This window comes from Mus caroli, unplaced genomic scaffold, assembly GCF_978045245.1.
Source record: "Mus caroli unplaced genomic scaffold, Mus_caroli_1 scaffold_8, whole genome shotgun sequence".
Classification (NCBI taxonomy): domain Eukaryota; kingdom Metazoa; phylum Chordata; class Mammalia; order Rodentia; family Muridae; genus Mus; species Mus caroli.
Window position 1 is genome coordinate 28260718 of NW_028227263.1, and position 13541 is coordinate 28274258.

General features: G+C 47.2%; 1 protein-coding gene across 2 annotated transcripts in view; it reads right to left on the reverse strand.

Annotated features, from left to right (window-relative positions):
* Positions 1–13541, reverse strand: part of Xylt1 (xylosyltransferase 1) — a 296523-nt gene that overhangs the window by 46501 nt on the left and 236481 nt on the right. For both annotated transcript variants that reach the window (XM_085841368.1, XM_021168481.3), the window contains exon 6: positions 7069–7149. In XM_085841368.1, coding sequence (XP_085697494.1) covers positions 7069–7149 — 81 coding nt within the window. The remainder of the gene's footprint in view (positions 1–7068; positions 7150–13541) is intronic.

Below are 13541 nucleotides of genomic sequence, written 5' to 3' on the forward strand. Positions count from 1 at the left end.
AGACAGGAGCTGGATCCCCTCCCAGACTTACACCTGCTTGCTCTTCCCACAGTGGGAAGACTCTAGGAGCTTCTCTGAGACCTGGAGTCACATGTCTGCCACTTCTAAGATGCCTCTCCATCATCATCCCCATTTGCTTCCTATTCAAAGTAACTATCCCGAGAGGCTATATATTAATTTGCTTCCTTCTTTGTTTCTGCGGCACAGGAAATGGAACTCAGGGCCTGGCATGTGTCCCCAGGCTCTCTGCCGCTGAGCACTTCCTCTTATGCAGCTTTGTATTTATATATTTCACATGTATTTATTTCCCTTATGTATGTATGTACGCATGCATGTTTGCATGCCTGTATTACATGCTGTGGTAAACATGTGGAGGTCTGAGAACAGTTTGCAGAAGTTGGTTCTTTCCTTCAGCGATGTGGGTGTTGGGGATTGAACTCAGGTCGTCAAGCTTGGCAAAAAGTTCCTTTACCAAATGAGTTGTCAGCCATTTTTAAAAACAAATTAATTATTTGTTTTTAATTTTTAATAAACAGCTATTATCTACTCCCCCTCTCTGTGTGTCTGTCTTTCTGTCTCTATCTGTCACTCTGTGGTGTCTGCACTCTGTCCCTCCCGTGTGTGTGTGTGTGTGTGTGTGTGTGTGTGTGTGTGTATCTGGTTGCTTTAACTAATTCTCTCTGTGTGTGCATGTGATGAGTGTGTGTCTGGTTGCTCTAATTAATTTTCTGTGTGTGCATGTGTGTGAGTGTGTATGTCTGTGTGTGTGTGTGTGCATGTGTGTGAGTGTGTATGTCTGTGTGTGTGCATGTGTGTGAGTGTGTATGTCTGTGTGTGTGTGTGTGCATGTGTGTGTGTATGTGCATGTGTGTGCATGCGCACTCGCATGTGTGCAGGCACACTTGCCATGATGCGCATGCAGAGACCAGAGTATAACTCTGTGGCGCTGCTTCTCTCTTCCCACCTTTCCATGGGCTTTGGGGACCAGGCTTCTGTGGCTACACACTGTCACTCAGCCATCTCACTGGTCTCATGTGGCTCCTTCTTAGGGACTTTTATCTTGAGTCAAGTGTCATCACTAAATCTCCCAGAATGGCCTTGAACTTGCCATCTTCCTTCCTCGGCCTTCCAAGCAGCTGGTATCACAGACCTGCACCATCATGCTTGGCTATAATTCAGTAAATTCTAGAAAATTATAGTGTTGACCTTATTCTCATCACTGCAGTTTACAGACAGTTTACAGGGAGCAAATACACAGACAATTAGTGGCTTCCAGAGGGTCTCTGTGGTCCTCTGTGGGAGCACAGTGAGTGCCGAGAGAGGCCAGGTGACTCCTGACCTGGATGGTTACAGCCTATGCTGCAGCTCGGTCAGTGACAGGCTGTTAAGACCTTGGTGGGTGGGATGAGACATTGTGAGTCTCTAGTTCTCAGCTGTAAGTTTCTCTCCCATCGGAAGGAAAGCATCCACCAAGAGCGCTTGGAATGGTGTAACATATTCAAAGTGTGCAGCTTCCTGCGGTCTATGAGCCAGGCCAACCCGCTGTTGCTGTTATTTGCCTGCTATACACAGAGGCAAGGCCAGTCAGAGCTAAATGCTGGAGACCCACACTGGGCTGTAGCAGAGATGACCTTCTGATACCAACATTCCTGTCTTACCACTTGCATTATATCACATCCCAAACGCTGAACTCTTCCTGGTGACAGGGAAATTGCACAGAGCAGAAAATATCCCACAAGAAGCTGCTGGATCAGAGGGGGCTGAGTTTCCCTTTTTATTCCCCTGTCCCCACACCGAGACTCAGGCAGACTGCATCTGAGCAGAGACAAGGAGCTCCCAGAGACTTTTCCATAATTCAGGGCTCAGAATTGACTCCAGGGCATGGGCTCTGGTTCAGCTGGTACTCCCTAGGGAATGATGACGGCTCCACATGTCAGTCACTCCATTGGGGACTTAAGGTTTTTTGGATGGAAGCTTGGGGAAACAGTGAGCACAGCACTCCCATTCATTTAATTACAGGAACAGTTGGGATGAATCTGGCAGCCATTAAAATACAAGTTTCCTTGTATGACATCTCCTCCCAGTGAGAGCCCAAAGTCAAAACTGGTTGCCAGTGTGTAAAGATGGGCGCAGAGGGTCAGGGTGGCTGTTAGGTTTTAGAGAAAGGAAAACTGTTGAGGTGCCTGCAACCTGTGCTGCACCCAACTGCTTGCTTTTGTCCCTCAGGCCTTTCTGCGGCTCAAGCTCTCTGCTCTTGTCACCCGCTCTTATAAGAGTCAGGCTAGAGGCAAGCCATGCCAGACTGGAATGGGTTTTGGAAACTAGCTCATTCAACTATACTGTCTTGCAAAGGGGAGAATGCTGAAGTCCAGTGGAGCTGAGAGGTTGCCTCGGACTTACCTAGCACATTATCAGCTCAGGAACTTTATAGCTACACAAGTTATCTCTACCCTAGGAGAAGAACTATTAGTATTACTCTGTTAGATGAACATAATATAAAACTGATTCCTAATGACTTACAACCATACCCATAAGTAAAGACATGCCTCATCTCTCCTCTGAGGTATTTCTATTTGCAGTAGACTAACACAAGACCCACAACTGGGTACCATGAAGAAAACAAAAGACGTCAAAATGCTTAGCTCTAAATGAGACCTCTACTTAATGCCACCCCACCCACCCCAGCTCAGGGACCATTGCTGGAGAAGAGATAGAAAGACTGTAAAAGCCAGAGACAGTGGTTGACTCTAGGGAAACGGTGTCTTCTGGACACAGCAGGCAGCACATATCAACTCACTGTGTCAGCATGCATAAGACCTGAGCAAGCACAAGCCAGACCAAATCTCTGTGTGGAGATGGAAGGCCGGTATGACGTCTTACCCCTAGCTAAGCAGGTACCAACAACTTTTAGCTACTGGGAAAGAGGGGGAGGGGGAGGGGGAGAAGAGGGAGGAGAGGGAGAGGAGGGGGAGAGGGAGAGGAGGGGGAGAGGGAGAGGAGGAGGAGAGGGTGAGGGGGAGAAGAGGGAGGAGAGGGAGGGGGAGGGGGAGGGGGAGGGGGAGGGGGAGGGGGAGGGGGAGGGGGAGGGGGAGGGAGAGGGAGAGGGAGAGGGAGAGGGAGAGGGAGAGGGAGAGGGAGAGGGAGAGGGAGAGGGAGAGGGAGAGGGAGAGGGAGAGGGAGAGGGAGAGGGAGAGGGAGAGGGAGAGGGAGAGGGAGAGGGAGAGGGAGAGGGCTGGGACTCAATCAAAATGAACAGACTGTGTCCAAAGAGGCCATTCTCAAAATTCCTGCAGGATGTCATGCCTTCCTATGTGCCAGCCTTGCTTTCCTATGTGCCAGTAAAAAGACACAGGGCCAAGAATATGTAGGTATCACAAATTGGTTTTGATGGGTTTAATTTCTTTTTTTAGGATTAAAAATAAAGAACTAAGTAAAGTGTGTATGGAAGAGGGTGGATCTGAGAGGACATGGGGCAAAAGATGAATATAATCAAACACATTATGATGGCTGGTTTTTATGTCAACTTGACACAGACTAGAGCCATTTGAAAGGAGGGAACTTCAGTTGAGCAAAAACCTCTATAAGATCAGGCTGTAGGCAAGCCTGTAGGGCATTTTTAAACGTAGTGATCCCCACCCATTGGTGGTGGTTTCATCTCTGGGCTAGTGGTCCTGGGTTCTAGAGAAAAGCAGGCTGAGCAAGCCATGAGGAGCAAACAGTACCCATTAATAGCATCGACATGGGCTCCTGCCTTTGGATTCCAGTCCTGTTTAGCTCCAATTCCAACTGCCTTTGATGCTGAACAGAGATGTGGAAGTATAAGTCAAATCAACCCTTTGCTTCCGAAGTTGCTTTGGTTATGGTATTTTATCCCAGCAATAGTAACCCTAAGACATACATTAATCAATGGTCTCAAAGGTGATAATTATAAAAAGGAAGGAAGGAAGGAAGGAAGGAAGGGAGGAAGGAAGGAAGGATGGAAGGCAGGCAAGCAGGCATCTGGCACATTGACACAAAGCAGGGCTGGCACATAGGAAGGCATGACATCCTGCAGGAATTTTGAGAATGGCCTCTTTGGACACAGTCTGTTCATTTCAATTGAGTCCCAGCCCTGCCCTGCCCTGATTCTGTGAGACCAACATTTCTCTATATTCAGCTTCCTTGCTTGTAAGATAAAAATCAGCTACTGAGCTGTTGATGGACACAACCTAAAGCTAGATACTTAAGTCAACATTCAAGACTATGGAACCATCTCGCTTTTACGTGGTCATTGCAGCTGCTCAGTTCAGCCAAATCGGAAGTCAGTGGGACTTGTTCCACTAATTCTCCTTGTCCACAAGTTTGCCTAAAGTAGGCTTGCATCACTCACTACTAAAAGAATTCTTTGTGCTACAGCAGTGGTATGGGAACCAGAGGTAAGCTGGCCTCATCCCTGCCTACTGGGGAGAGGCAATGGGAGATGGACTGTGGGAAGCCTTGACATACAGTAAGGGAAGACTCGATTAACAAAGAGAAGAAGATTGTAGGTGATTCACTCATTCATTTATTAATCAATTAACATCAATTCATTTTATTAACAAATTAACACTGTAAAATATTGTACTTCATTCCTATATACCAAAGAGTCCCAGCTGAGGATGTAAAGGGTAAATGCAGGAATCTGTGAGCAATTCTGATCTGTGATACTTGGGCTTTGGGGTTTGAGAGGCAGGTGGTAGTAATATGTTATACTGCTCTGAGCCATGTTAAACTATCTGCCCACTGCTGGTGCACCTGGATCCCACTGGGTGTGTGTGTACATGCAAGAGTTTGAGATCTGGGATACATTCCTACCAGCAGCATTTTGGTTTTATGCTTACCATGGCAATAGCATCACCATCACCATTAAAGGCAACATCTCATTTAATCCTATCTATCTAAGACTGTGACTTTTTCGTTTTACTGGGAAAGGCATGGACTCAGAGAGGTTAAGTTACACAAGCAGTGCAATGCAGCCTGAAACACAGGAGATCAGCATTTCATTCTAGGAGGTGGGACCTCAAAGGCCATGACTTTAATTGTGCTACCAAGTTCCTAGAGAAGCACTTGGGAAACTGAGCAAAGACTAAAGAATAATCAGCCTGAAACAGTACTGCTGGTGTGGATGTGATTTTTGACATGTGTTGATGACTGGAGCTGGCTCCTTGCCCATGATGTAAGGTGCTTGGACCAATCATATAGGCTATATGGAGGAAAAGATGGGTTTTATTCTTGACCAATGGGAGAGGACTATTAATATAAGGGTCACCTCTAATAATGAACACTCCATATAATTATCCCTAGATGTAACCAACACACACCTCTGATGTAAAAAACTCCTAGGTTCAAGTCCTGACATTTACCAACTGGGCAACCTTAGAGAATCCATTTGAGCTCTTGAAGCCTCCCTTTCATTTATGGAGAATATAGATATGAATTCTTACTCCGCATTGGATAAAGCCAATGTCAAATGCAATGGGCCAAGAGCCCAGCAAAGTACTAGGGTCTCAGCAGGGAGATTGCCCACAGGGACAGTGATTTGTGTTTGTCCAGCCAGCCTCTCTACCACTAGTGGCCCCAAATGTGCTATGCTAACTGGTAGGGACTCACAGGGCACTGGCCAGCTTTGAAGTGCCTTTAAATACAGTGGAAGAATATGATCAAGAAGGGGCCACTGGATGCAGAGTCAGCTGCTGAAATGACAGGTAAAAGAAGAAATAATGCAACCCATGCATTTTTGGGGTGACTCCTCCAAAGGTCAAGGCAGGGAGCTTAGTGTTTGCTTCTGTGAGATGACAAGGTAAACTGAGACACAAAACCTGCTATCTCTACAAGCCACGGCAGAGATACTCTTAAACAGAGACTGTAAATTCAAATCCCAATTGTAGTCAGATCAGGAACAGAGACAGGCACTGCCATGGCCTGGGGAACATGGGATTGGATTGCATGTCAGTTCTGAGCAAAGTCAGACACAGGTCGAGGGACTCCAAGGTTTATTGTAGTTAATTGGAAATCTAGATTCTCATGGAAGATATCATGAGCCATTTTACCAAAACAAACAAACAAACAAACAAACAAACAAACCCACATGAAATATCAAAACGGCCAAATGCAAAATATTAACAGACTGTGAGGATTCCTAGAACTACCAGGGTTTGTGTTGTATTCAATGCCAGAATCCAGGGGGCGCTCTCCCACCAGGAAAAGATGCTGTTTGTGTATGGGTCTGTGTTCCCATGTGTGTGTATATATGTGTGTATACAGGTGTGCATACATGGCATGCATGTGGAGATCACAGGACTCCTTCAGGATGTGGGAATGTTACTGAGATGCAGTCCCCAGTCTACCCACTAACCAAGTGAGAATTAACCATGACTACTCCGATCCAGGGAAAAAGACATAAAAGATTCTAAATGGGCTGCACAGATAGCACTGCTGATAAAACGTTTGCTGTGCAAGCTCAAGGATCTGAGTTCAATCCCCTAAGTCCACGTGAGGGCTCCTGTCTCAAACACAATGTGGATGGTACCTGGGGAATATACTTGAGGCTGTCCTTTGGCTCCCACACACACAGGGGCATGTACACCCTCACACATGTGCACCCCCAAACATACACATACACAAGTGCATGTACACCCGCACACAAATGTATAACCTCATACATATACATAAACATACACAGGTGCATGTATACCTGCACATACATGTGTACCTCCATACATACACATACAGATACATGTGCCACTGCATACACACATGTACCCCCATACACACACACACACACACACACACACACACACACACACACACACAGGTGCATGTGCCACTGCACACACATATGCACCTAAACACTCACCCACACACGTACACATACAGGAATGAGTTCAAAATATTTCCTGGGAGAAAAGCTGGGAGCCTGAGAAGCATCTGCTTCTGTCTGTCCGAGACCTACACGAGGGCCCCTTGAGCTCTCACCCAGGAAACTTTCCCCTGGTCGTCTACCTGGGAGACAGGCCCCAGCGGTAGCTTTCCACCTCTGTGGTGCATTACCTTGCATTGTCCCGGCCGTGTGACTTCAGGAAGTTCATATCTCGATATCTGGAAAGAAATGCTACCAGCTGGTCATTTGTCCTGTGGAAACAAACAGAAGAGAAAGTCAGGGTCCTCTGCAGAGGTACTGGGGTTTGCTCCATTTTTAGTCCGAGGCAGCAGATTTCACTCTGCCTTCCTGGATTTGCCTGTTCTGGACACAGCACACAGTCTGATGATGTGTCTTCTTGGCAGGTCCTATCCCTGGGCCTGTCACATTGCCTGAAAACACGCTGTGCTCTAGTTTCATTCTGACTGCAGTGTGGTAACATCCCAGAAAGGGGCAATTTCAGAGGGAAAAGTTATTGCCCTGGTTATTGTCCATGAAGAAAGCCTGTGTATCAACAGCTGACTGCTGGACGCACCACAACCACAGTCAAGAGCAGAGACAGCTCATCCTGGCTTCTTCATTGTTATACATGTCAGGACCCCAACCCAGTGAACAGGGACACACACATGTGGCTGGGTCTTCTGACAATGCCTGTCCCCATACATGACACAGGCCAGCCCAATATAAACAGTCCTTCATTAACCCAGGTGAGTGCAGGTTTTGTCAAGTTTACAGTTAAAGCCACAGGCTGTTTGTGCATCCGTTTCCCACACACTCTACTCTTCAGGGAATTCTGAGGACAAGAACAGTGTCTTATATGCTTCATTGGTCATGGTCAACAGCAGCCATCAGTACTCAACCCAATGCCACAGATCAGATTCAGGGTCTTTGCACTTGCTGTGCACAGGCCATTTTGTCCTCTCCATTTCTGGCCTGTTCTTGTCATTTAGGTTTTCAAATGTCATTTCTTGAGACAAGTCTTTTCTGGCTGTTCCTCCTAAAGTAGCCCCTGACTCTTCCAGCCCATCTTTATCACATCACAATGTTGACTTGACAGCTTTATCACCATTTGAAAGCACTCTCTTGGTTACCTTACAATATAAGGTCCGTAAGGAAAGAATCTGGTCAGATCTGCTCATCCTTGGCACACAGTAGGGCTGACACTAATGTATGTTGAAAGAAGGAAAGAAGGAAGGAAGGAAGGAAGGAAGGAAGGAAGGAAGGAAGGAAGGCTGAAGGAATGGATAGGTTCCGATGAGCTGAGGTAGAACTGACTCCTCCAGTGGACAGAGAGCAGTGAATGAATTTGAGTCCTTGATAACCACCAGGCTGTGGATTGAGCTTTAAAAAATATGAAGCACTGTGCAAACGGATGACATCGTTCCCAGCATTGTTATCCCAAATTTATCACCATCAATCTCAGCGTTCACAGTGCCGTCACAGCTAATCAGCTTGTGCATACAGCTGTGACAGTATTTTAAAAGGCAGTCACACAGGTCTCCATCTGCCAGAGATGCAGTCGCCTCTTCCACTGAATAAACCCAAACAGGTAAATGGTGCTGATGTGACAGCTCCTTCGTCACCATCACTGGGGGTCCTCTGTTGGGGGAGGGGTGGTGCTCCTTAAAGAGCAGGGGTTAACTACTCTTCCAGACTGGGTGAGATGGGAAGAAAGAGGCTCTATGGGAACAGAGGGAGGCTGGATCTTCCTTTTGAGTTGTGTGTGGGGCTGTGTTGCTTTTGTGTATGCACAAGAGAAAGGAGGGCAGCAGACAGCCTTGGGTGTTAGTCCCTCACTGTCTGTCTTGTTCCAGACAGGGTCTCCTGTTCACCACTATGTACCCCAGACTGTCTGGCCAGCAAGTTTCTAAGGAGTCCCCTACATCTGTCTGTGGTCTTATCTCACAGTAGAAGTGCTTAGATTATAGATGTTCACTACTCATTATGACTTTATGCCTGGGCTGGAGTTTTAACTCAGGTCCTTATGCTTGAGTAACCTGTGCTCTGTCTATTGTGTGTGCATCTCCATAACTCTAATGCTGGGCTTAGGAGAAGCAGTGTAGTATCTCAGAAAGCAATGTCTAAGCTCCCGAAGTGGAAGCCCAGCCTGCCATGTGACTAAAGGACAAACAAGTCACCGAACTCTCATACAGTGAGTGGCCCTCTGTAAATTAATTTCCTCCTGGCTGCTCACATATGAGCACACTGAGCACACAATAAGTTCATCATACATTCTCACCAAGAGGATGATGGGTAGGCTTAAGGGCACACAGTAGGTACACATTCAACGCATGTTGCTTTGCTCTTTCTATCTTGTAGGTGCACGGTCTGTACCACTTTCAGCCCTCAGCCCTTCTCTATTTCTCTGCCACTCTTCAACATTGTCAATATGAATCCTCATCCACTCATTGGATGACATATGCAGACCTCTGGGGGAGGGGGGGGGCAGAACAGAGCAGTTGAGACATCTGACATGGAAAGAAATGTGGTCAATGTCCCAGCCTCTTATTGAAATAAAAAGCAATTAGAAGCCAACCATACTGGGGTGACTGATGCCTGAAGAGCCTCCTGTGTATGCAGCCTCGTAAAAATCTATTTGCTCCAGATGCAGAGCTCTGCCGACATATACAGAGATGAATCTTAGGGATAGACCCCAAAGGCCAACCTTTGTGAGTCTGGACAGCGATAACCAAGGTGGCCAAGGTTCCCAGATTCCTGTGGCCTCCTACTAAAAAGGGCCTCCAAGGAGCTGCTGCGTTAAGCAGCTACTCCATGACTTTATTAAAGAAAATCAGGCAATGTCTTTCCCAGCCATCCGGAAGCCCACTCCATCTCCTCTGTCTCAGCCGCTCTTATTTACCAAACCCTTGCCACACTCTGTGACAGTTCATTATTGTCATCCTGATGAATAAAAGGATAAGTTAACCTCTGAATGGTTCCCCAGCAGCAGGAATAATAAACAGGGCCTCACGGGGGAAGCTTAGGTGGGAGGATTGAAGGGGCCAAGGCCAGGCTCCGGGAGCCCCCTCTGGGAAGTCTCAGGCCTCCCAGGGTCAGCCTGCTGTGGCTCCATTTAGCAACCCCAGAAAGCATCTTTCAGGGCTGGAGCCTGGGCCATTTTCGCATTTCCCGCTTCACCAGGTCCCCATCTGATGGGGATGAATAGGCATTTAGTGAATTTACTTAGCGATGCTTCCACATGAAAACGTCTCAAAAGATGACATCTTGGGGGGAGAGAGGGTGGCTGGGGAGGGGCTGGAGCTGTTGCATAAAGCCCCCTTTCAAAGCAAAGCCCTGTTTGATGAGTGGGCTTGCTGGATTGGCTGGATGGGTGGGGTGAGGGGAACTACCTCTTACTCCATTTGGCTGGGTGGCTCTGTAGCTTCTTGCTTGCCCCCTCTTTGTAAAATGGCTGCTCTGGCCAGCCAATCCCTGCTCCTTTTCAAAAAGGGATTCAGCTGGGGACCAACTCTCCCAATTGCTTCTCTTGGGCCCCTGTCAATAATTGCCTACATATTTAGTTCATTCCAGATAAAGAACAGCTTGTGATCTGACATTTTACCCCATTCTGGCCTTGCTGGCTTGGACCCCCCACCCCCACCCCCACTTTTCTTTTATAGAGCAGTATTTCTCCACGTGGCTCCCATCACTCATCTCTGGGGCCTGTGTAGCCAGATCCACCTTTCTACTGACACTGATCACAGACTAGTCTATCTCTTGTTGATTGCAGGTGCCCATTGCTGCAACCATCAGGACCGTGGAAATATCTGCTTCAATACGTAATATGTAAGCAAACGCTGAAAGCAGGAGTGAACCATAAGTAAGACAGGAGGCTGCAAACCATGGCCATCCTTGGACGTGCACCATGCTCTAGCTTTAGGCCAGAGGCTGCCTGTGCTCTACCTCCTTTGATATTTACGAGGATGCCATACTGTGAGTTTCACTCTCATCTGACAGACTGGTGGTTGGACTCAGAGACATTAGGTCATGAGGGAAAGTACAGAACCAGGCTTGGGACCTGGTTCTGATGTTACAGCTGCTGCTTTTGATAAATAGCCCACTCTGCCAAATGACAGAGAGTGACTGAGTGGGAGGATGGGTGAATTCCATCCCAGGAGCAGAAGAAAAACTAGAGGCGTGTGCAGGAAGGAGCCATGCTTGCAGCCTGGCCTGCAATCCGGAAGCTACTCTGAGAAACCCTACACTTGGGGCTGGAGAGATGGCGCAGTGCTCATGAGCACTGGCTGCTCTCGCAGAGGACAGGGTTCTGTTCTCGACACCCAGCACCCACATGGTAGGTCATCTGAGTTTCCTTTCTGACCTCCATAGGCACTGCAAACATGTGGTACAAACATAGACAGGCAAAATACTCACTCATACACATAAAATAAAAAATAAATAAATCTTTAAGAGAAAGGAACACTGCATCTTAAGTCTCACCCAGGACTTATTGAGATAAACTCAACTTCTTTTCTCTTTCTGAATGTTCGTGTGTGTGTGTGTGTGTGTGTGTGTGTGTGTGTGTGTGTGTGCACTGTATGGAGGTTAGAGGTCAGCCTTAGGTGTCAGTCCTCTGGCACTGTCCACCTTGCTTTGGTTTGGTTTGGTTTTATTTGGTTTGTTTTGGACAGAAATTCAATTATCTTGGCCAGTGAGCCCCAGAGATCTGCCTGCCTTCATTTTCACAGTGCTTCAATTACAAGCACGCAGCACCACACCTACTAGGGCTTGAACTTAGGCCACAGCAAGCACTTGACCTGCTGGCCCATATCCATGGCTTGAGATCAACGTGCCTTCTCTGGCTCCCAGGTACTATGCATGCTCTTGTCAAGTTTGAGCTGTCCACTGGTATAAGATAAAAGATGTCCCCTAGAGCACAGGACACCATTTTCACAGCCACACCTCTGAATAATGGGACAAATATGATGAGGAGAACAACCCGATACTTCATGAGCAGACAGAATCCCAGGTTCCTAAGAGAAACATACTCTAGGTACATAATAAGTACTGGGTAGGGCATCCCAGCCACTAACAAGCACTTGAGGGTGCTCAGGCCAGGGTAGGCTGACCAGGCTGAGGGTCAAGGCTTCTTCCTTTCCCACAGTATCAATAATGCTAGGGATTCTAAAGGACTAAATCACCTCACAGGAATGTGTAAATGACCTCTTATTGGCTGGGGTGTGAGGTGTGGGCAAAACTACCCCCCATGTCTGGAACAGCTGGTACCCATCTGTTAGGTAACAACACTAAGGTTTCCCATCTGGCTGCATAAGCAGGACCTTGGACAGTCCCTGCTAGGCAGGTGGCTACTGTCACTTCAGGGAAGAAACTGAGCCGGATCCCTTCAGGACCTCAGTTCCCTGCAGCAGTCAAACATGAGTCAACTCAACTTTCCACTTGGTGGGCAAGATTCAGCAATGTGGCTGTTTGTTTTTTCTTTTCTTTTCTTTTCTTTTCTTTTCTTTTCTTTTCTTTTCTTTTCTTTTCTTTTCTTTTCTTTTCTTTTGGTTTTTCGAGACAGGGTTTCTCTGTATCGCCCTGGCTGTCCTGGAACTCACTCTGTAGACCAGGCTGGCCTGGAACTCAGAAATCCGCCTGCCTCTGCCTCTCGAGTGCAGGGATTAAAGGCGTGCATCACCATGCCCGGCAATGTGGCTGTTTCTTTAGGAACAGGAGACAGCCATCACCTTCCTAAGCCTCATGCTCCCTTTTGAGAGTGTTGAGTTACTTAACACAGCTGTACAGTGGACTTAACACAGACACCGTGTGAGGATTGGTTTTCTCCATACCTCACCTAAAACCAGAGCTAGCCATCTCTCTCACTCCCGTGACAGTCCATCTCCTGACTGGATTCAGGCCTCTTTGCTTGGTTTATTTTGGGGGTGCACAGGCAGTAGAGACACTTTCAAGCCTATTTCCTCAAGGCCCCAGATATTTTTAGCACAGACATTAACAACATCTTCTCCCTATGAGGAAGAGCAGGAATCCCAGATTCCCCACAATAGAAAAAGTGAAGTTCACGGCTGTTTGGAGAGGAAAAGCAAAGGAGTCAGAAAATAAAGCCAGTCTCGGTTACAAATGTAGTCAGGACGTGCATAGAGGATACTGGGGGGTTGTTTGGAGAGCTTCAGGTGCTGTATTTGTTCCTGGATGCTATAGTTATAATTACAGCACCATGGGCACCCAGGACAAGTGAACTGGCTGGAACATCATCCTACCTCCAATAGGCATTCACCTTAACTTTCTAAAACATGAGTTTAAAGCCGGGTGTGGTGGCACATGCCTTTAATCCCAGCACTCAGGAGGCAGAGGCAGGTAGATTTCTGAGTTCGAGGCCAGCCTGGTCTACAAAGTGAGTTCCAGGACAGCCAGGGCTACACAGAGAAACCCTGTCTCGAAAAACCAAACCAAAACAAAACAAAACAAAAAAACCCCCATGAGTTTGGTGTGATATGTCTTCCACTTTAGGGGCTTCAGAACTCTCCATCAGGGGCAGGCCAGTGTGCTAACTGCCTAGCAAGGCACATGTTTCTTATGGTCAGACTCTGCCCACTACAATTTCGGGACTATTTGACTTGAAGCTTTCTAACTGTTCAGCCTCTTC